We start from the raw sequence: 23,420 nt of genomic DNA on the forward strand, positions 1-23,420 counted from the left end.
AATGGCTGCCAATATGGCGGCGCCCAGGGCTGGAAGAAAATTTTTTTGGCCTTAGTACCCCTGATTCAACTTTCATTTTTCACTGATTTTCTGATATATACGTGTTACCATTAATCCTCGCTTCGCGAGGCGGGCTTCGCCCGCCTCTCGCTGCGCTCGGTATTAAAAATAGTAACGAGGCCGGGTCTAATTTTTTCTGCCCTAGATTTTTGAATGAATTTTTTTACATGAATTTCTACTAATATAATTATTATTTTTAGATAAAAAAAATAAGACATTTACCACATCGTTTGTTTAAGGGATCATCTCAAAATTTGTTAATTTTTAACATAGGACCCTATGGGATTTTGCTTGAAATGTATCAATTTTGCACATTTTTTACATTTTTTTTAAAACTTCTGCCCTAGGGATTTCTTTTTCTGTTCTACACATTAAAATTATTGCTATAAGGCATCAAATGGTCAAATAAAAAAAAAATTACCTCCTGGTTTGTTCCAGGGGTCTTATCAAAGTTTATTTTTGTATGCCCAATTTCCCAGATTTGTCAGATAATGGCTATTTTTTATTTGATAAAGGTGGAAATGGTGATCTTTATAGATTTATTAGAACATTCAGATATATTTAAGTAATAAATAAATATATAACATCACATAATAAGGGTTATTAGTATAAAATACATAGTTACTGTCTTGAAATATATGAATTAAGCTATATTTAGGTGGGTTAAGAAAACGTGACAGTGGGCTAGGCTTGCAGAACCCTCTTCACGTTTTCGACCCGAGCCCGGATATAGCTTATACTTCGAGACATTTATGTTTATTCCACAATATAACATTAATTTTACGCATCAAACGAGCTATTTTCAACAAATTTCGCTGAATATCTGCTGTTGAAACTATCACGCCATGGCGTTAACAAAGCAGAAAGATGACATCACAATACAAATGAAACGCTGCGCGAGTACTTTCAACAACAAATCATAGGTGTTTAGTTTATAAAACACCAACAACTGTTCCTTGTTCGAGTCGATTTAAAGTGACGAGCATAAGCAACTCTGAGTATATCAATCAACCTGACTACTTGAGTATTCAGTATGGGTATTTAATTAAGTTATAAAGTTCTAAGAAAAAACCTTTAGTGATAAGAAATTACTTCAATCTTACAATGCATTAAAACAGTATACATATCTCCGAAATTACGTACTAAATTGTGTCTCTCAAGGTCATAATAAATGCATAGCACAACGTTGCATCATTGGTTAGTCTAAAAAAAAATCGTGTCATTTAAGGTGATATTTCAAAAAATATTAATAAAAACTTATGAGATGAATAGAACATCTATGATTGTGTGATTTTATATTTGCTTTATCCAACTCGCTAAAATGGGTATATTCGCTCGGCAAGCCTCATGAATACACAGCCAATTGTGCATCACGTGAAATTCACGCGAAAAGAGCTTCAAGTAAAGCTTCATGTGAAATTAACACCAATTTCACGAGAAATTCGTATGAAATGAAATTTACGTGAAATTGTTCATATGAATTTCAAATGAAAAAACTTCACGTGAAAAAAATGTGAAAGTTCACATGATTTACACACAATTTTAACGTGAAATCCCTTTCACGTAAAATTTGGGGGAATTGATTCATGTGAATTTCACTTGAAATTTCAAAGAATTGTTTTATTACATGTATACAGGCAACTTCGCCACATATGATTCACATATGTGAATCATATGTGGATCATATGATTTGTTTCATATGAGATCATAAAAAGGGCATCATATGTGTATCATATGTAACAAATCATATGATCCATATATGATACACATATGATGCACATATGATTTACATATGATAGCCCTTTCATATGATTAACATAGGAAACTTTTATGTGTGTTAGAAATTATTTTCATATGAGAATCATATGAAAGGGGCATCATATGTAAATCATATGAAACATACATATGTGGGGTTTTCAAATTTATCAAAAGGAAAATATACACTTGTGCACACAGAAAATAAGGTATTTCTGCATTCGATAAAATTTATCAATATATTTCTAAAGTTTGTAGGCACAATCATATTATTCTACAGATCTATCCCTCAAATGACTTATTTTCCATACAAAGAAATAGCTTATTTTACACAGTGCACATAATTAAATTATTCGAAGAATATGGAAAAACAAGCTATTAGCATTTGTCGATACATATATTCTACTTAAGAATACAAATTATTGGACATTTGATTTCATAAATGTATAAGTACTGTCATGTATACCAATGAGGTCATATCATGAGTAAATATACCAAAATCATTAAAGTGTATATAACAAAGCTGAAAATTTAGTATAAGCAATTTTAGAAATCTCTGAGCTGAACTGGAGAATTTCACGTGTTTAGTCCTGTTCTCTTGTTTATCTGCTTGCTGTCCATAGTCATGAAATGGAATAATGGCCAGAATCTTCTTAAAAAAGTACTAGTATCTCTATATAATTCTTCAGTATCTCCTTGGTTGCTGACTAAATTTTCTTTAGAATATATGTATGGTCCCTTCAAAATGATGAAAAAATGTTTTAAAAACTATAGACTAAGTGTATGTCATAATGTACAATATTCATGAATCCATACATCTTTAAATCAACTTATTATAAATGAGAATAAAGCAATTCACCTGAAAGATAGTAGACTTTATTAGTTTATTTTGAATGACCTTTGCATATGCTCATGATCTTGAATCTCTCAATAACTCTTGAATTTATTTGGAACTGAATGAAAAAAACATTTTTTTTTGATAGCAGCCATATGATACTTACCTTAATCAAAAGTCTGGACCAATGAATCCCTCACAATAATCAGGTCACTTTTAAGCTTAAGATCGTAGTGCACATGATCCTTTTTCAACAATTTACTAAAATAAATAATTGAACAATTAATGAACATAGTGGTACCTAACTATTCTTAAATCAAAAGTAAATTTAAAAAATCAACACACATGATCTTTTCAAAACATCTCAAAGTGTTCACGTTAAAAATAATACAATGTTTTAAAATACAAGTAGTGCTTTAAATTACCATGAATGAAATGTTATGAACTTGTAATGCAATTTACAGTTATCATAAAGTTGACAAATATGCTACCTTTGAAATCCTTTGAAACCCAGAATTTGTGTATATATCTTTGTGTGCAGTTTTACTCAGTTGAAACATTCTTTCTGGTGAGCACTTAGCAATCAAAAACCCTAAAAATAAACTTTTTAATAAGCCCAACAATAAGTATATCTTAAAGAGTCACTGAGTGACCATTTTCATAATAAAAAATAGTAAAATCGTGATCAATTTTACATGTTTATATTATACTGAATATTTTTACTGACACTGTGAATGTTTTGCATTTTGCATCCCAACTGTAACATACATTTATCAAAGATATGAATTGCACGTCAGATTGATCCTCTTAATTAATAATGTTTGTGCTACAATATTACGCCCATGGCCCAAAGTGTGTACCGATATTCTCACATACATATATAATTATCGATACGGTGAGTGAATAGGAAATTTATGACGATCAGATTGAATAAATCTGTTGTGCAAAATAAACTTTAAGTTAATGATTTAGGATAGGATAATGATAATCTTACCTACTTATAAAATCGCTCTCATCCCATCTTCTGCTTCTGGTGACGTAAAATATGACGTATATGACAAAACAAATTTTAAACCGATTCCGGTCAATTCCCGGAATGAGATTCTATTTTTTTTTTGGATGAATTAATTTTTTCTCAAGGTTACTTATTCGTTTCAAAAAGGATAAATGTGTACGTAAACATATATTTTAAAACTAATTCTTTTAACACGCATGTCTGCCAACACACATGTACTATATGCATACATGTAGCTGTGTAATTAGTGTACATTTAACCGAAATACGGCTTATACAACGTTACAGGATTTGTTAACATTTAAAAATGTTGTTCAAATTTGATTATATTAATAATATGCAAAATAAAAAAAATTATAAACACTAAAAAATATTATGAAATTATTAACAGATTTCTTTCATATGATTCTCATATGATTACACTTGTGTTATACATATGATCATCATATGAAGGAATTTTCATATGGGAATCATATGTATATTGCTTCATATGATTCACATATGAGCGTTCATATGATTCTCATATGATCTGTCACATATGATACTCATATGATTCGATATGCATATAATGCACATATGATTATCATATGATTCTCATATGAAAGACAATACATATGAGAATTAAAAATTGTTAAACCTGTCAATAAAATACCATCAACACACATGATTTCAACTCATACAATATTAAATGAATTCCGGATTGAAGTCTGAATCGGATTTGAATTAGTTGTGCCCGTGCCAACGTCACATGTTTACGCCACAGTTTGAAGATGGACTGCACTGTGTATTTATGCTGTAGACTGGTGTTACTTGGGTGTAAGTACAGACGTATGCTTTAGATTTGTTATGGTGTTTAGTCGAAGCCTTCCTTCTAGAACGGCATTTCATTGATTATCAATGTTTCCATCATCCAGTGAAAAAAAATAACTACATCATCGTATTCCATTGTTATTAGAAATAATCAGAAGTTATGACTTATGCTAATCGATCAAAGAGGAAGGCAGGTAATTTTTTATTTTTATTTTTATTTCAAGTGTTTTTATTACGAAAAAACGGTTATTTTAATAAAATAGCAGCTTATTCCGTGTTAGAACCCGGTTAGAAGTATACCACTGAAAACAGACGTTAACTGTGTATTCGGAATATACAAGGGGCAGTAATAACAGGCAGTAGGATGTTAAAATAAAAGATGAGTCTGCTTCACACTTCAGTGCGTACGGTTGACCTCAAAAGCAATTTCGAAATAAATCCAAAGAAAACCCTGAGTAAACCCAAAGAAACCTCCTAGTGGACCCAAATTTTCAAAAAGTAAACCAAGAGTAAACCCAAAGTAAACCCCAAAAGTAAACCCGGGGTTTAGTTGGGGTTTTCTCTGGTGTTTGGTTGGGTTGGATCGGTATATACTACTGTTATCTGCACGGCGGTGCATATTAGTTTGAGCCTATTGCAAATATCTCTTATTACAGATAAAAATGTTCCCCCAAGAGATTATAAACTCCATTTTCTGATGTTTGTCCCCCAAAGAAAACCGTTTTCTATGAAAATATTCGCTTTTTTTAGGCATATTTATCATGAAAAACTGTCAGTGTCTTCTGTCTACATATACATGTACTCCTGTTATTTGCACCGCGGTGCAAATTAGTTTTAGCCTATTTCAATTAAGTATGATAAATTGAGTGTCGCTCTTTATATCTGCATCACGGTGCAGATCAGTTTGAGCCTTTTTCAGATGTCTCTTATTTCACATTTAGAATGTTCCCCCAAGAGATTCTAAACCCCATTTTCTGATGTTTTCCCCCAACAAAAACCTTTTCCCGGGATTATTTCCCTTTCGGAAGTTTATTTATCATGATAAATTGAATGTCGTCTCTCTATATATACTTCTGTTATCTACATCGCGGTGCAGACTAGTATAGATATTTTTACAACTCTATGACAGTGATATTATTTCCTATTTTTTCATAGTTGTGATTAATAATACATTTATTAAAATAATGTCTAAAATTTGTTGATGTAAATATATTCGAAAATATTAATATCTCACAAAGTTATTCGATCCGTCTCGTGAATTCATTTTATTTTCCATTGATGCTCTAAGAATGAAATCAACAGGAAGTCGTTGAAAAGAGGCAAATACCACAGATTTACTTATTAAACATCTTTATCGATGGTTGACGTTACGTCAAATAACGTCAAAAAAGTATCTGCACCGCGGTACAGATAACGGTATTACGCCAAAAAAGTTAATAACAGTTAACTAAAGGTCACTGTGAATTAATGTTGAGAATCGAATTGAGATCGGTAATTCTGCCAATCCGAATTTTCTCGGAAGATCTTTACATATTATACTAATTAAAAAGCTGTGCAGGTTTGATAAATAAAACCAGACAATAAAACTTTATGAAGAGAAAAAGCATTGTGTTACATACACATGTATTTATTGAAGGTATAGTTATATACATTGGCGTCGGAAGGGGGGGGGGGGGTAGACTTCGCTAACAACGAAAGATGAAAACAGGATATGTCAGCATTATTACGAATGAACATGTTCAGGTTTTGGTGAGTGACTGTTGTAGCGCCGTCGAGCGGTTACGGCATAATTAATTCATATAACTGTGAAAAATCTTTCCTTTGAGTATAATTCCTGAGTGAAAAGTCCAAGTTGTATTTTACAATTTATTTACATTATTTCCAAATTCAATATCGTCACAAAATAAATCCAAGAAGAAGCACTGACTATATCTACGACAACAACAACAATTCTAACTCTAACTATCTCTCTAACTCTAACTTCTCCCTGTGACCCTCACACTCTTATATACACATAGGGTTTCTCATTAAGAGCAGCCGCCTTAATGAGGTCACATTATATAATACCGGTACACCGGTTGCTCTTCGGGAGCAACAGGTATACATACAAATGAACATGTGAAATAAAATGATGATGTATGAAAATAATTAATCTGAATATAATTTATGACGTTACAACTTCCCCCCTCTTAATTTTTGGTTCCATACAAAAGGTATTTAAGCATGAAGTAGAAATATCTAACGTCAGTGCTCTTCTTAAATAACATATAAACAAATAAACAAGACATATAACAACAAAGTATACAAGTTCAAAAAATTAAAAATAATTATTTACAACAGTTCATATTTACAATGTCAATATTTACACGGAAAAGTCTCCCTTCATCTCCCGAACGTTCCCTTTACGCAAGCACTCGGCAACGTCTTCCGCAATTTCACTAACCACGCTTCGGAAGTCCACATCTTCGGGATTTACGTACTCGGAATAGATGATTTGTGAGGTTCGGCTTACTTCCGTTCGTCCATCTGGGTGCATTGAAGTAACTTTATTGATGACAAAACAAACTGAAGATTTCGTTACAGTAACGTCTCGTCAGTGTCCATTTCACTGTCACTAGCGGAAGAGTCGAGTAAACCATCTTCAGTTTCTGGTGTGTGCTCAACAACAGTGTCTTCTTCTGTATTTTCTAGAAGTTCGTTCACAAAGCTGTCCGAAGGAATCTCGAGGGAGCTTACCGACACATCGTTCAGGAAGTTCCATTCATTACTATGGGCATGATCAGATGTTCTAGGAGATTTCTCTGTCTTCATGGCGAAAGTGGTCTCATCCTCATCCGACGATATGTTTTCATACTGTTCACTAAGCACATACACAGATTTACGCGCCTCTTCGTAGCTTTGGCGGTTGACCGTAAACTTATTATCTTCCATGGCACATTTCAGGTCTTTCCCTCTAGTCTGTGGATAACTCTGTAATGTCTCTTCAAATTGAAGCTTCGCACAAATGTTCTTTGGCAAAAACTACACTTCAAACAGTCTATTTCATCCTTATGCTGCTCCTTAATATGCAAGTTCAAATTACTAATTCTGGAGAAATCCGGCCACAAATTTCACATCTCATAGTTTCTAATTTTCTCTATATCGCAATGGTTTTCGTATAATCCGTCCGTGTCTCGTCTGAACAATCTCCTGGATCGGGGTATTCTGGAGTGTCTCGTCTTTGGGTCCTCCCTCTGATTCGGAATCTGATTGGCTGGCGGCTGTTGACGGGGCCCCGGGTGGAAAGTTAAGCGGCATCTTCAAACGGGTTTGTCTCCGTCCACTGGCTGTTGTGCGGCGATGCGTGACGGGTACCCTCTGCAGCTGGGCGCTTGTATATTCGGTATCGCTTCTCGCAGGGTATTGTTTATTCCCTCTATACGGTTTGATATTGTCGGAATGCACGACCACGGGCTTTGAATTTTGGGAGTGTTTTATTTGAAACAATACATCACTTAGTCTCTTTCCAATAAGCCAGGGTCCTGCCCATGTTCGTGCTAACTTTGTTTTACACCCAACAGTAACTTTGGGCTGGCTCCGCCGAACTAAATCTCCAATTTCATAATTAATAGAACGCACATTTCGATCGTAAACGCGTTTTTGTCTCAAAGCACTTTGTTTAGTTTCACCTCTCACAATTTCATACATTTCACACAAACATCTTTCTAAATGACGCACATATTCCGCTTCATTTTTGTACACAGCTATATCATCACTTTCCAATTTTTTTGTTATAAGATTCACAGGTAAAGTCATTTCTTCACTAAATACCATTTTATAAGGCGTCATTCCTGTGGAGTCGTGTATTGTACTGTTGTACGCAAACACAATTCCGTCAATTAATTTATCCCAGTCTGTTTGATTCACTGAAATGTACTTGGATAAGATATCCTTGATAGTTCTGTTCAATCTTTCAATCATACCGTCGGGTTGAGGGTGGTACGACGTTGTACGCGTTTTGTTTATTTGCAAAACTTTGCACATCTCTCGAAATAATTGACTGAGCACCTTGATCCGAATGTATTTCTTGGGGGCACCCGTAGCGTTTAATTCATCCTTTAAACAAAGTTTCTGCCACTGTTTCAGCGTCAATGTTTCTCAAGGGAAATATTTCCGTGAATTTGGTAAAATAGTCTGAGATCACTATAATATACGAAATCCATTCATTGACTTAGGAAATGGTCCAGCTATATCCACTCCAATTCTCTCAAATTTAACACCGCTCAAATAACTTTTTATATAGCTTCTCTTCTTTCTATGTGGGTTTTTCCTTTCTTCACAAATATCACAAGAAGCAATCTAATCCTGCACATATCTTCCTAAATGAGGCCAGTAATAATTACTTCTGTTGAGCTTATCAATAGTGCTTCGTACACCTAAATGTCCGGCAGTTACAGCGTCATAGAAATTCCACATTACAACATTGCGTAACTTCTGAGGAATAATAATCCGTAATCGTTCACCACTATTTTCCATCCATTTAATGCATAATACCCCTTCGTTCACAGTCAACAACTCCCAACGAGAGTATAAAAATTTGCTCTCAAAGCCTAAACTTGAGATAGAATATATAGCTGGCTTTGGAAAGTTCGAATCCTCTTTCCACTTAAGAATGGGTGATATACCTCCGTCGTCTAACTGATGTTTTCTAATACTTGATAAACTCAGTGATTTATCTGGCTTGTTCTTGGGTTTGGCTCGTAACGGACGATTTGGAACACGCTTTGACGTCTTATGTGGTTGTACGGTATCACTTGAATAAAAGGCAATAGGTATCTCATCCAGATCTTGGAAAAGTGTTTTAATAGCACACACATAATCACAAGATTGAACATCTTCTCCGTTCGTTGATTTACTTCTTCTATGTGATAGTATTTTTCTTCATCCGTCGCCTCTGTCACATTCAATTTGCACTGTTTACACTTCCCATTTTGAATATTCATCCTAGTCAAACCATCTGCATTTCCGTGTCTTTTTCCTGGTCTATGCTGAATCTGGAAAGTATATGAAGCTAATTGTTGAAGCCATCGAGCAATCTGTCCATCCGGTTCTTTAAACTTATGTTACCACACTAGGGATCCATAATCTGTCCTCAGGATAAATTCTCGTCCAATCAAGTGATGTTTAAAATGTTTGATAAAATAAACGAGTGCTAACATCTCTCGTCGCGTGGTACAATAATTCCTTTCAAATTTTGTTAGTGTACGACTCCCGTACGCTATCACTTTTTCTTTTCCGTCCTGAATCTGTGACAATACTGCTCCTATCGCATCATTGCTTGAATCAGTATTCAGAATAAAGAATCCTCAAGTCACATCTGGATAATTAAGAATTGGTGCACTCACTAATGTTGATTTAAGGGTGTTATTTACTCAGGGTTTGAGTTCTCAAATTCCGATTGTTAAAAAGTTCAATGTAATGAGTAAAATTTGTTCTAAACACAAAAAGTGTTTATGAAATGAATTATTATTGACAAAACATTCAATAGTTTTACTTTATTATGGAATTATGCTCAAACAAAAATTGACTTTTAGCCAAACAGAGGAAATTCGGACTAAATTTTGCAGATTTTGTTTTCTGCTAAAAGTTTTTTGGCAGTAGTCTAATATTAAAAGTTAGGATTTTATATTTAAGTCTATGTAATTTTTCATATTTTCCGTTGGGTTTACCTCACTTATTCATTTAAATAATCTTATGGCAGGAATAATGAAAATATTGAAAAATGCTTAAAAACGATAAAAGACATCATATCTCAAAATTTTGATCATTGACCTCATATAAATTTTATGCCAACAGAATAAGGTCAATATAAGTAGTTCAATATCATAAATGATTTTGTATTATCATCATTCAATTTTTTGTAAAATTAAATCAAAAATGGGTAGGGATTTGAAAACTGATAGAGGAAATTCGAACTGAATTATTTTTTTAAATTGATGCTGAAATCTTAATGTTGTGTACTTATTTAGTGCCACTACCATTCATAAACTGTATTTTATTTTTTAAAGTGTTTAATTATTTGTAATATTTTTATAACTATGAAAATTTCAATCGTAGTGTAAAATTTTATGGGATTTTTCTTGATTTTTCAATAAATATTCAATGGCCATTAACTCAAAAAGTAGGTCATTGACCTACTTTTCTGAAAGTGAAAAATAACAATACAAGCAAAGGTCTATAACACACAAAAGATGGTTTTTCATTATCATCAGTGGAATTTTTTTTCATTCTGAGTAAACGTCATCCTTAAGGTGATTAAATGCTTAATCACATTCGGCTGTCCAGTTCCAGGGAGTGTTCTTGCTAGTAAGTCCGTGGAGACACTTCGCAATTTTAGCAAAGTCTTTGATGAATCGTCTATAATAAGACACTAATCCTAGAAAACTACGCAACTCTGTAACACTCTGAGGAATTTTCCATTCCATAACAGCTCTGGTCTTTCTAGGGTCTGTTTTAACTCCTTCTCTAGAAACAATGTGTCCTAAGAAAGTCACTTCCTGCTTAAAGAAACTACATTTCTTGGCTTTCAGTTTCAAGTTAGCATTTTCAAGTCGATCAAATACTAAACTCAAGTTTCTTAAATGTTCCTCAAAATTTTTGCTATACACTATTATGTCATCTAAATAGAGGACTGCGACATGCCACTGCAATCCACTTAAGGTATGTTCTATTACTCTCTGGAAAGTAGCGGGGGCATTGCATAATCAAAACGGCATGACTGTATACTGATACAATCCTCCACGAGGGGTTCCGAATGCTGTTTTCTCCTTGTCGCTGTCTCGCATAGGAATTTGATGATAAGCCATATTAAGATCCAGCGATGTAAACCAACTAGATCCAAATAATGCGTCTAAATCTTCAGCAATTCTCGGAACAGGGTAAGCATCCTTTATTGTTTGAGCATTCAAGCGCCGATAATCCAAGCATAATCTCCAGGTTTTGTCTTTCTTTTGTACAAGTACAAGGGGAGATGACCAAGGACTTACTGATTCTTCAATCAAACCTTCAGTTTTTAATTTATTTATTTCCGCATCCGATATGTCTCGTTTGAATATAGGTACTCTTCTTACAGGTTCTTTAAATGGCTTCTCCTCATTCAAATTGATTCGATGTTCTCCAACATTTGATCGCTGTAAAGGCATCTCGGGGTCGGCAAACGCAGCTTTACGACTAAATAAAAACTGCTTAAATTTCTCTGCTTGCTCTGGTGTAAGATTGTAACATCCTTCAGTATACATCTCTCTAAGGAATTCAGGAATATCTTTAGACTTATTCCCAGTTTCCACGTTGCACATCATTGAATTCGGCAACTCGTCACTGAAAAAATCAACGCATGTCACTAATGCAATTTCTGTGTTTTCTTTGACAAAAACTTTTTTGTCTCCCGGGTTAAAAACACGCACATAAATCTCACTATTTTCTGTATTAACTAACACTTGTCCAACCACAAGTCCATGTGTGTTGACAAATTTCATCAGTGGTACTAATATAGCCTCCTTCATATTAGTACTAGGAATCACCTTAGATTTGATCACAGCTTCATGTCTCAATGGAATTACAATACTATCCACTGAGCGAACAGGACAGCTTGTCTCGTTATCCTCACTCGTGTGCACACATTTCATCATCAGATTGTGATTCCTGTAATCCCAGTGACATATTCGATTTTCATCATAAAGTCTTTTCCAAGCAGGTTACATTTCACGCCGCCCACAAAAACTCGGAAATAAATATCTTTCTTTCCAAACGTTAAAATCATATTAGCTGTCCCAATTACGTTTAATGGTCTTCCATCTGCAGTTTCAAATTGTTTCCGCACTTGCTCTAGTACAGGTCTGTTCTGTGGAAGAATACTTAAATAAACTTCTTTAGAGATGAAAGTATTTGCCGCACCAGTGTCGATTTTCAACTCAATTGCTGCCCCCTCCACCAGACTAAAATGTTTAAGGCATCTAATCTTTTTTTCGCCTAGTACATTTATTGCAAGTTTAATTTTCAAATTTTGTCTGGCTGTATTTATAACAATATCATCTAGTTTGTACATTAGTTTGGAATTTTTCATTCATTTCCACCTATAAATTGGACTAGTAATGTTAATATAAGTGTTAAGATTTGAATTGTTAATTATAGAATATATTCCAAGTTCAGAAACGTAGGATCGTTTTTAAAACTGTGTATACATTTTGCATGTAATTTGAATCACACATATTTCTCCTTTATAGTATTAATTTAAGTTAATGGCTATTTTTTTTAACGAAATACAGTGAAATGTATTTCAATTTTTGTTTTAATATTATTTTACATGAAAGTAATTTGGAAAGTTTCTGGTCAAAACAGCCATTGGATTTAAGGCTATTTGATCACAGAGGTATACACATATTTTTGTACACTGTACGGTTTTCGTTAAGAGGGCTAGATGGCTGCCATTTTTAGGCTGTATTGATCTCTTTTAAACGCATTTTGTCGCATATACCTTTTCCCCGCAATCACGCACTTTCACGCACTTTTCGTTGTTGAATGTTACAGCTCCGATAACTCGTAATTTATTGTTTTATGTATCAAAATATATTGATGGCAGGCACGTAGCACCAAGGGGGGGGGGGCTATGTGAACGCAGCCAAATGAAAAACAACTTCTTCAAACGCCGCGGATGCGCAGTAAGAGCGCGATAGAGACACAGTGAGATCCCAAAGGACTCCGTGAGGTGTCCGTGCAAGCGCAATTGACTTATCACTGCGTCTACACTGCGATTAGCTGCGTTCCTTGAGCGCGCCGACGGAGCTCTCGTGTCGCTGTTGGGGATCTTACGGCGCAGTAACGGCGACCTCACTACGCTTCTACGGCGTGTTTATTAGAACGCAGAGTCACGGCGCGTACTTTGTGCATGTTCAAAGTGCGCCGCTGTAGGAGACTCTACTGCGTTTACCTTGGCGTTTTACATTATTTAAGGACGCAGCGGGATGGCCGTGAGATCGCAGCTTCGGTGTGACAGGGGTTAAATCCATTTCAACATTATTTATTGATGAAGAAATAAAAACATTGGACATCCACACCCAAACACGCATGCACGCGCGCACATCATCTTACAGATGGTACGCATATCCAGAAATTCTTATTTGTTTTATGGTATGTATATCTGTTTTTGTAGGAACGCATATCATAGGAGTTTTCATTTATGGAAGAAATAACAATTAGTATGCGGGTTTAGTTTATTTTATAATTTGTTGGTCAAGGAAACTAACTCCGTTTTGCCATGATGGCCATTGAACTGAACTTTATTTATTTTACAACGACTGATAAACAAGTTCTACAACTTACATTAATATCTTTCGTTGGCACAGATGTTAGCGCGAGGGGGTCAATTGTGTAGGAGGAAGCCGGAGTACCCGTAGAGAACCCACGTGTCCAATCGGGCAACCGCCAAACCATATCACATACCATAGGCGTCGCAACCGGGGGGGGGGGGGGGCTAGGGCCCCCCCCCCCCACTTTTTTTGCTAAGTTAGACCTTACCATTAGGCACATAGCAGAATAGAGGGTTCAGCCTCCCCCCCACACACTTTTTTTTCGCCGTAAACATTATTGTTCCGTAATGTACGTTTGAAAGATTGAGAAGTTGGAGTCAAAGTCATAGTAGCCCCCCCCCCCCCCCCCCCGGATTAAGAATTTTGTTATTTTTGGGAAAAAATTATGGTAGGTAAGATTTTTTTTTATTAGAACAATGGGTATACCCCCCCCCTTCGGATTAGGATTTTCATGATTTTGGGAATTAGGTTTTTTTCTCTCAATATTTCTTAGGATCAGTCTAGCCCCCCCCCCCCCACTTTCAATTTGCTTCCGACGCCAGTGCATACAACCACCGTCGATCTCGGGGATCGAACTCGGGTCGCAGCTAGCGGTGATAAGCGAGTGATGGTCATTTTTTGACTGAACATGTATATTTTGTAGGTCCATAAAATAGTTCCCTGTTGTCATGATGCCCATTTTTAGATTTTTTTATTTTTTGCACATGAATATTTTGTAGGTCCAATAAACTAAATAATTTCCTGAAATCCAAAGCTAATTTTGTCATCTTTAAGATCTACGCAAGTTAAGTATCTCATGATCATTCAGGAAATTGTTCAATATTTTTGTCTGATATTGAATTTCACTTTTCTCCAGATGCCTAAATGGAGTATTTCAGATATGAAAAATGCAAATAATAATAATAATAATAATGACAAATAAATTCAACTCAATGTAGCGTACAAATCAATCTTGTTGGATTGTTTTAATTTTTCTGATTAACGAGTTTAGTATTAATAACGTAGATGTCAATATGCATTACTGTTCAAAGAGAGATAACTCCAATATATCAGACATTTTTTCTACATGTGTGTATGGATGGAGAGAGAGAGAGAGAGAGAGAGAGAGAGAGAGAGAGAGAGAGAGAGAGAGAGTATAAAAATTTTGATTTTGTGTTGACTGAATAAAATACTTGTTTACTTCTTCTGTGAAAATCCGTACAAATATTAAAAAGGACAATATATTTCACAGTTTGACCCCCCCCCTCCCCCCTTAACTCGTGAGTTTATTGTTTATTACTACATATGTATTAAATGATGTCCGAATGTCTTCAAAGATGAAAATAGTAATGTCATTGTTAAGCCGCACCATTGCAACATTAACACTAAGAAGATCGGCGAAGGTGGGTAATTTTAAGCCCATAAAAGTGAATATATAGGAAAATTGATGGTAAATAAAAGGCATATAGCAACGCACGGGAACGGGGAGCTCACATGCTTGCAAATCACAGTATGGCTACAAAAAATTGTCCCTCCACTTTTCTGTAACTGTAAAAAAATGTATTGAAATTATTCATCAAAAAGTGTGATATAAATTACTGTAATAAAGTTTTCAGTAGTAAATAACAACCCCCTTCCCTGCAACAACACCCCCGAATATAAATTTCGATTTTTTTTATTTTTGCACTTAAAGATTTTTAGGGGTATGGCTGCCCTCTTCAACCTCGAATTCAAAGCAATGCTCTGTGCCAATTATAACATTTTTACCATATTTCCGTCGTCAACTTTGTATTTTTTAAATTTATTTTCAATTCACGGCTCATTATCCAAACAAAATACCGGGAAACGACGGGAGCACAATTACAGCATAATATGAAACCAATAAATCATAATCGATAGATTGTGAACTACTTGTTTGTTCTAGCTAAATATCTGTAAGAGTTAAATGAACATGTTTGTGTCTTTACTTCTGAGTGTCTATCTTTAAAACAGTGAGCTTTTAGTAATGGCGACTACTAGACCTAGACCTTAAGATTTCGATGATTCATTTTAAAAGTAATCATAACTGTTATATACCTTTATAATAAAAAATAAGTAATTAAAATAATACTCTGTTTAATATCTTGATTGTAGAAAAACACAATCTTTCCTGAATGAAAGGCACTGTCATGACTGTCTTATTTCAAAACATGCTTATTTTTTTTTAGTAATTTTCAAAGCAAGAAATAAGTGGCTTATTTTGAAAACCGGCGTACTATCAAATCCGGCTAATTCTCAAGGTTTTAAGGTATTGATAATATATGCGCGGATCTAGAAGGGGAGGGGTGAGGAGAGTCCAGTCCCCCCCCCCCCCCCCGCAAAATTTAAATTTCTTTATATCTACAAAATAAAATTGCCAAAAATATGCCTCAGACCCCCCCCCCCCAACTCATGAACGTCGGACCCCCCCCCCCCCCCGGGGGGAAAAAATTCAAGATCCGCGCATGTAATAACTAGTATATCCATATTAACGTCTTCAAATAGTGCCACATTTCAGAAACTCAAAGCCGAGTATTTCATGCTTGTATAATTGAAATAAGGCAATGTAATTCAACAAATGGATGACGCGATGAATTTTTTCGTTACAATAAAACATTCAACCAAACGTTTCAGGAAAATAAACAAGAGCCCATGGGTCTTGACGGTCACCTGAGTACATGTACTATAGCCCTTGGCTGAACCTTTCAGGTAGTCTATTGTTTTTTTTTTATTTTCATGTTTACAAACGTCGATTCATAAAAAGGGGAAAGGGGTTACAGTTTCAACAATTTTTACCAGATCACGCAAACATTCAGACATTTTCCTCCATTCGTTTGAATCAGAAAGTCCATTTCAACTTTACCGTAATATTCAAAATGATGTGGTCAAAAACTATTTAAAACCAAATAACAAAGTTGTTTACAAATCATTTATTAGACATGAAAACAAATTATTTAAAGTACACAATGTACAACTGCAGGGTTTATTACTAGTGAGTAAGAAACAAAAGTTACTCAATCTTCAATGACAGAAATATTGATGGACAAAGATTAAATAAACACCATTCTAATGTTCAACAAATGTGGTACCTTCAGTTTTTCTGCTTTGAGAAAAGAAAATGTATGATTTATATTTTTATTCTTATTAAAATGATTGAAATTAACTCAACTTAATATAAACATGATAAAGGAGAGCTAAAAAAGATTTTTACAGATATTTATCAACATTAAAATGTTTTGATTTCTTTGACAAATACCAAACAAGGTTTCTCTGATTGTATTCTTATAATGTACACAGTTTGTTTAGACATTAAATGTATAAACATTTAATTCATTGACAATACAATGACTACACTAAAACAGTTTGTTATTATGATGTATAAACATGATAAACAAAACAATGATATTGTTGACATGAACTAAATGGACGTATATTTTATATGCATGACTCTATTATATAATATAATTAATTATCTTTATGCTAATACATGTTATATATATACAGACAGTCAGTTTGTCAACATGTAATACATACAATGTTACACTGCTGTGTAATGTTCTAGACATATTGTATTTTCATCACTGTACCTGTGTACTCAGCCACAATGAGGTTGTCTCTGGTGTCCACACATAAACCCCGTGGATACTGTAAACAACAGTTGTCAATGTAGCGGAGGAACTGTCCGTCCTGATCCAGGATGTGGATACAGAAGTTGTTATAGTCTGCTGTCAGGATCCGACCCTGGCTGTCTGTTGTGATGCCGTGTGGATAGAATGATCCCTTGGTAGTAGAGGGAGCACCAGTGTAGGTAAACCGGAGTTTCCCGGCCTGATTGACCACCACTACTGCATGGGCTCCAATGTCTGACACACAGATATCTAGGTTCCTGTTCTCACTGATGTATTTACTGTTAGATAATTCACCATATGAATAAAGAGGTTGTACTTTGTCGTCGTACTGAATACTTTGTTTCTCTGTGGAGCCAGAGTAACACACAACTTTTGTTTGTTTATCATCATCACTGTCCATGACAACCAGGAGGTCACCAGAGGAGGTACTACAGACACCGAGAGGTCTCCACCCCTGTAGTTCAATCACTGTCTGTATCTGTGTATTCTTCACTATGTTCACAGTTCTATCATCGTAATCAGTATAAACTAGATCCCCACGCCTTGTCACTGCTATGTCCTCTGGATAGTTCCCTGACTTGGTTTGGACTGACTTCAATAGTTTCTGACTGAGGTTGTAGAGTCTCATGATTTTGTCATCACCACACGTCCATATCTCCTCATCACTCAGACAGGACACACGGCTTAATGATCCTCTATATTCGGTGAATATCCCTGTGATGGTCCGTGGTACATCAATGAGCGGTCTGTCCGAGGGATAGGACTCAGCACCGGGAGATTCCATGGTGTAGCCATGTTCTTCTGTTTTGATAGATGACGCTGACAGAGAACCAAACTGTTGATAAAGCTGTTCTTTGTTGATCTTCTGAGGGGTAAAACTTGGTAAGGACACTGTGAGTTTAGGAAGCAATCTTCTGAATTCATCATTCCTGGATTTGTAGGCAGAGACACGGCTGACATCATTGGAGTCCAGTAACGTCTTTAGTTCAGTAATGGTCTGTGTGATTTCAGAAATGGTGTGTTTAATTTCATCTTCCTGTTTGTCTAAGACAGCCAGGTGTTTGGTGTCCGTTTCCTCCACATTAGATTTCATGTTTCTGATAATGGTGTTTATTTCTCTGTGCAAGTCTTCTCCATGTCTGTCGATTTCTGTTGTTAATTTCTGGGAGTTTTCATTCAGAGCAGATTTCTGGACTGGGATAATGGATGCAATCTCTTGGTATTTGGGATAAATGGATTTCTCTAATTCTTGTAAATCTTTTTGAATCATTTCTTTCCTGCTATCAATGTTTTTAATTATTTCAATAAATTCATGGCCACTGTGTTCTTCAGAGGAAAGACATGTTGTACAAATAGGAATGTCACATTGTTTACAGTAAAGTTCACATAGTTTTGTGGAATGTTTTGGGCATTTAGGAGTAGATCCTCTCTTTTCAAATGGCAGCACTTTGTGTTCTTTGGATAGATCAGAGAGATGTTCCCCCACACAGGCTTTACACAGATGTATGTGACAAATGTCACAGTACATAGGGGGGCCTGGGGTCTCACAGAGACGACACCGTAACACATCCTGGGCCCAGCGCTTGACCATGGTCAGATACTTTTACTCATGCTCTGAAAAAATAAAAAGGTTGATATATCACTTTTATAGTTTTTGTCCATTTGACTATTTCTTATAAAACTTTGGTGTTTTCTGAAGAAAAATATTGTTCTTCTTGCAAACAGGACACTTTAGAGCTTAAAAGACAGGAAGACATTTAAATTCTTTTAAAAAAGAATTTCTCCTACATATAACTTGCTTTAACATGTTTAAAGAATGTGACTGACTATTTAGGACATTATATCCCAAACAGGCTATGGTGACCAATTTGAGTGATTGGTCCCAACCTGTTAAACCAGGTCTGAAGGACATGTAGGACAATATCATTTAATATACAAAGCGCCGGCAAGCACTGCGAGCTCTAACTCCAAAACAAAAACAAAATGCTCCCTTTGACCTATTGAATTTTCTGTCATCAGAATTGAACCCACAATTCCAAGTAAATTGCAAATGGCTTCTCATAAGATTCAGGAACAAAAATTATATTTTGAAAATAAATTGAGGATAAAAAGGCAGTTATCAAATCTGAAAGGGCCACTATCATAACTTCTCAGCTATTTTTGTAACCAAGAGCAGCATGATCTTAATGCTCTGATGAGAGTGAGATTTTTCAAAGTGAAGCTACAATTACATTACTTAAATTGCACTGAAACATGCATTGCTTCTAACAAATTCTAGATGTCACACCGGACAGTCAATCTCACTTTGCTTACTTTACAGATGCATCATATCAAGGACCAACCCAGGGGGCAACTTGGGCAAAATAGACATTTTTTGATTGGTAACTTTGCCGGAATTTACTCCGAAAGAGAAGTTGAAGTCGCCCTGTATTATGAGTTCACAATCTTGTAAATTAACCCCAAATTAAGGCAATGAAATGATAAAAACTTATTTTTAACACATTTTCACAGCCTCAGTTATCTTTTGTTATAATCAATTACTCAAAAAAGTCTTATCTTTAGGGGTTATAAATACGGGAGATGCAACCACATACTGTGCAACTGATGTTTATTTCTTATAGTGTTGATATTACAATTAGTTGTTAACTTGTAATTAGTTAATAACTCTGCCAAATTAATGCAAAAATAATTATGAAACCGTTTGTTACAGTTATTTAAAAAAAAAAAAGATCTTGTACATAACGGTTGTAATTGGGTCAAAGGGTCGGACTAATACATTACTGTCAACGCCGATGACGGGATCCCGTATTTTCCGCAAACCCCGCGGTCAAAAACAGATGTCTCCGGTAAAACCGCGTACCCCTGCGGTAGAGTTGTCCAGCAAAACAACACCACCATGGTCTTGATGATAAATTATAGGTGAATAAAAGTATTGGACTGAAGCGCAAGTTATCTACCTCCACTTTAAAATATCTGACAGCTACACGACACTACAGGTACATGTATATATCATTTTAATTACTGGAACTATCTAGAATAACATACGATATATATCTTTAAAATGTTACATTTTTAGAGTAAATTTAAAATTATTAATCATTGCTTTTTCATTTAGATACTTGACGATGTATTTTTACAATCCATTCAAACTGACATAGACTATTCAAAAATTGATAAGTATGCTTGGCAGCTGGATTATAATGTTTTTTAATTCTTATTATTCAATCTTATTAAATGTGAAGAAGTATTGAATATTCTCTATTTAATCTACGTAAACTGCATACCAAGTAAATTAAATTGATGAAATGCTTTTGTTAATAAATAACTAGTGTTGTTCTGTTATTCTAACCCGATATGCTTGTTATATCACTGCTCTCTTTAACTCCATTATTTCAGCTGTTATTCTTTACAAGAAATGGTATGAGGTTGTTAATTTACATCACAAAACAACATGGGAAATTGTACATGTTATTAAATGCATACATCTCGAATTACTTTTTAAAAAATCCAATGCAAACTGTGTTTGTACACTTTTTGTTTTATTTCATATTGTGTATATCAAGGAAGGAGTCTTCTCGTTATCAAACATACTTCTTATAATAATAAATTTTAAAAAATTGACACAGTAAAACAGATCATATAACCAAATGATTCTAACAGTTTAATTAAATTTGACCTTGTTTTCACATAATGGTCAGGTCAAGGTCACTACTTTTTCCCCCCTACTTAAAGGATGATAAAAATAAATTTAGTTCTTTTTAATTATGTAGACATCTGTTTAAGATATGAAGGTTCTATTCCTCAATGAAATGATAAAATATCAGAATGCCTATCAGCTTATACACTGTACTACTAAATGGGAATAAATTTGATATATTGCTTAACCCACATTTCCTCTAATTTTCTTAAATTTGGAAGAAATTTTGATACTTTTTTAATGCTTCCAATAATAAAATATTTCTGATATTTATGTATTATGAAGACTTAATATAAAGATATTGACAGAAATTGACAGAAAAGCTAATATATTGACCATTTTATAAGAGAGAAAAACTGATTTTAGTGATTTTTTTTTACACAAATCAATGTACAGAATGGGTGCTTTAAAAAGCTTATAAAAATGTAATTTGCTTGGCAAATCTTATTTTAAAAACAAATTCTGAAACCCAAGTATCATATCATAAGTTAACATTAGTTAAAAAATCCAACATTAATGTTATTGTTTTTAAAGTGCTAAAACAGACTCATTATTCTACAGCAATTCTGAATTGCGAAACGTGATATTTTTCTACATCAATATTCCGCCCAAAAATAAAGTATTTCTTAGATTCTAAATATTGATAACTATTTCTATGCAAAGTTGTATGATAGTAAGAAAGAAAAAAATATACTATTTTAATTTCCTTGATTTAAAGAACATTTATGTTTTAACTAGTCGATAACTAGTCGATAACCAGAAAAGACTCCTTCCTTAATTATGAAATTGTGTACGGCTTCGTCTAATCGTACAACACCGCCCATTACCTATCTTACAGAGGAGGCTTATTGATTATTATGAGCGTCGCCGATCTTGATTTCATCTTTATGTGAGAGAGGGAAAGTGGGTAATGCGCTTTAACCTCCTCCCCCCGCTTTCAATTTGCTTCAGACGCCACTGCATTCATTTGCAATATACTAATATTAAATATTTCTAAGTTTAGTATTCATAATAGACAGTATACATCGTGACTGAATCCAACATGCAGTTTCAGGTGGAGGGGGCGGTTACAAAAACGTTATTTGAAGCTGATACTACATTTATTTTGTACAAGTTCTGTGACCGTAGGTAAAAGCTCTCCGCGTAGCATGTGCGATTTAAAAATGGCTGCAGTGAGGAGAGCGATGAATTAACTGCTATGCAAAAGGATTAAATAACTGCGGGGAGAACGCGGTTAAATACAGGATCAGCGTTGTTGGTACTGTACCTCCAAAATATACAGAAATAGAGAGACTGAATTTATTGTCAATTAGCTAAAACAATTACAAAACATTTCATCTATAAAATGTATGAATACACCAAATAAATTAAATTTAATAAATTGGATAAGTTTTTATTAATTTTAAAAGTTGTTTTATTTTTGATTGACTGCTTCTAATTTAATTTAAATTATTAAAGAGACAGTACAGGTGCAAACACATATTTGAATAACTTCAGATTTACCCATTGTTTCGCTAGGAAATAAGAAATAACGTTGATTGTAACAGTCGAAATAGATGAAAATCCCTTTCACATACTTAATTAATGTAATTATGAGCTTCCGGAAATTTAAGAGTCGTACAAACCGGAATAATCTTATATCATTTATTTGTACCGTGTGGATTTTGATGGACAGTAATTGACACGTGCTGACAACTACAAGATATTTGCCCGACTCCGATCATTGTGGTATACGAGGTAAAAAGGACTCTCTAAACGGAACACATGATCACTTTTTCGATAATCTATTAATGGTTTTCCAATTTCGGTTCATTTTAAATGAACAGACATAAATGAGTCAAATAACCCCTCAAGGAGCCTCAGTTACAAAAATAAATTTAGCTTGTAGTCAACTCCTGTGATAAGCACGCAAAATACATGCTTACAAAATAATAATTGTGTTTATTTAAAAAACTTTGAACAACTATTACCTGGGAGAAGTAGAAAAGGCATATTTTTATCAACAAACATGTACAGGAGAATCTCTACGAGCCCTGCATGTGTTTTGTTCACAGTAAATACGCATGCGTAATAGTATAAAGGGCTGACCCTGTAACACGTTGCGATGTGTTTATGTGATAGGTTATACGTAATTATTAATTTTAATGAAATAATTAGATTTATTTAATGGAGAACTTTGTAATTTTCTGAAAGTTTATACATTCATGAGTAGTACAAAAATACCGATGACGATCAGAAAATTTTTTAAGTCGTTTTTTTTATAAGATGCAGCGTACTGT

At 34.5% G+C, this 23,420-nt stretch overlaps 1 protein-coding gene and 1 pseudogene across 2 annotated transcripts in view; both read right to left on the minus strand.

Annotated features, from left to right (window-relative positions):
* The window catches only part of LOC128158116 (tripartite motif-containing protein 2-like), a 65,301-nt gene that overhangs the window by 39,683 nt on the left and 2,198 nt on the right, over positions 1-23,420 (minus strand). The window contains exon 3 of one of the 2 annotated variants that reach the window (XM_052820853.1): positions 16,761-19,058. The exons of the other annotated variant lie outside the window; for it this stretch is intronic. Within the exon in view, the coding sequence (XP_052676813.1) occupies positions 17,374-19,035 (1,662 nt within the window). The 5' untranslated portion in view covers positions 19,036-19,058 and the 3' untranslated portion in view covers positions 16,761-17,373. Of the gene's footprint in view, positions 1-16,760; positions 19,059-23,420 lie in introns of those variants that run through there. 2 annotated transcript variants of the gene reach the window in all.
* LOC128158137 (MDS1 and EVI1 complex locus protein EVI1-A-like) lies at positions 6,740-7,595 on the minus strand (annotated as a pseudogene).

The sequence above is a fragment of the Crassostrea angulata genome, chromosome 8, assembly GCF_025612915.1.
Source record: "Crassostrea angulata isolate pt1a10 chromosome 8, ASM2561291v2, whole genome shotgun sequence".
Lineage (NCBI taxonomy): Eukaryota > Metazoa > Mollusca > Bivalvia > Ostreida > Ostreidae > Magallana > Magallana angulata.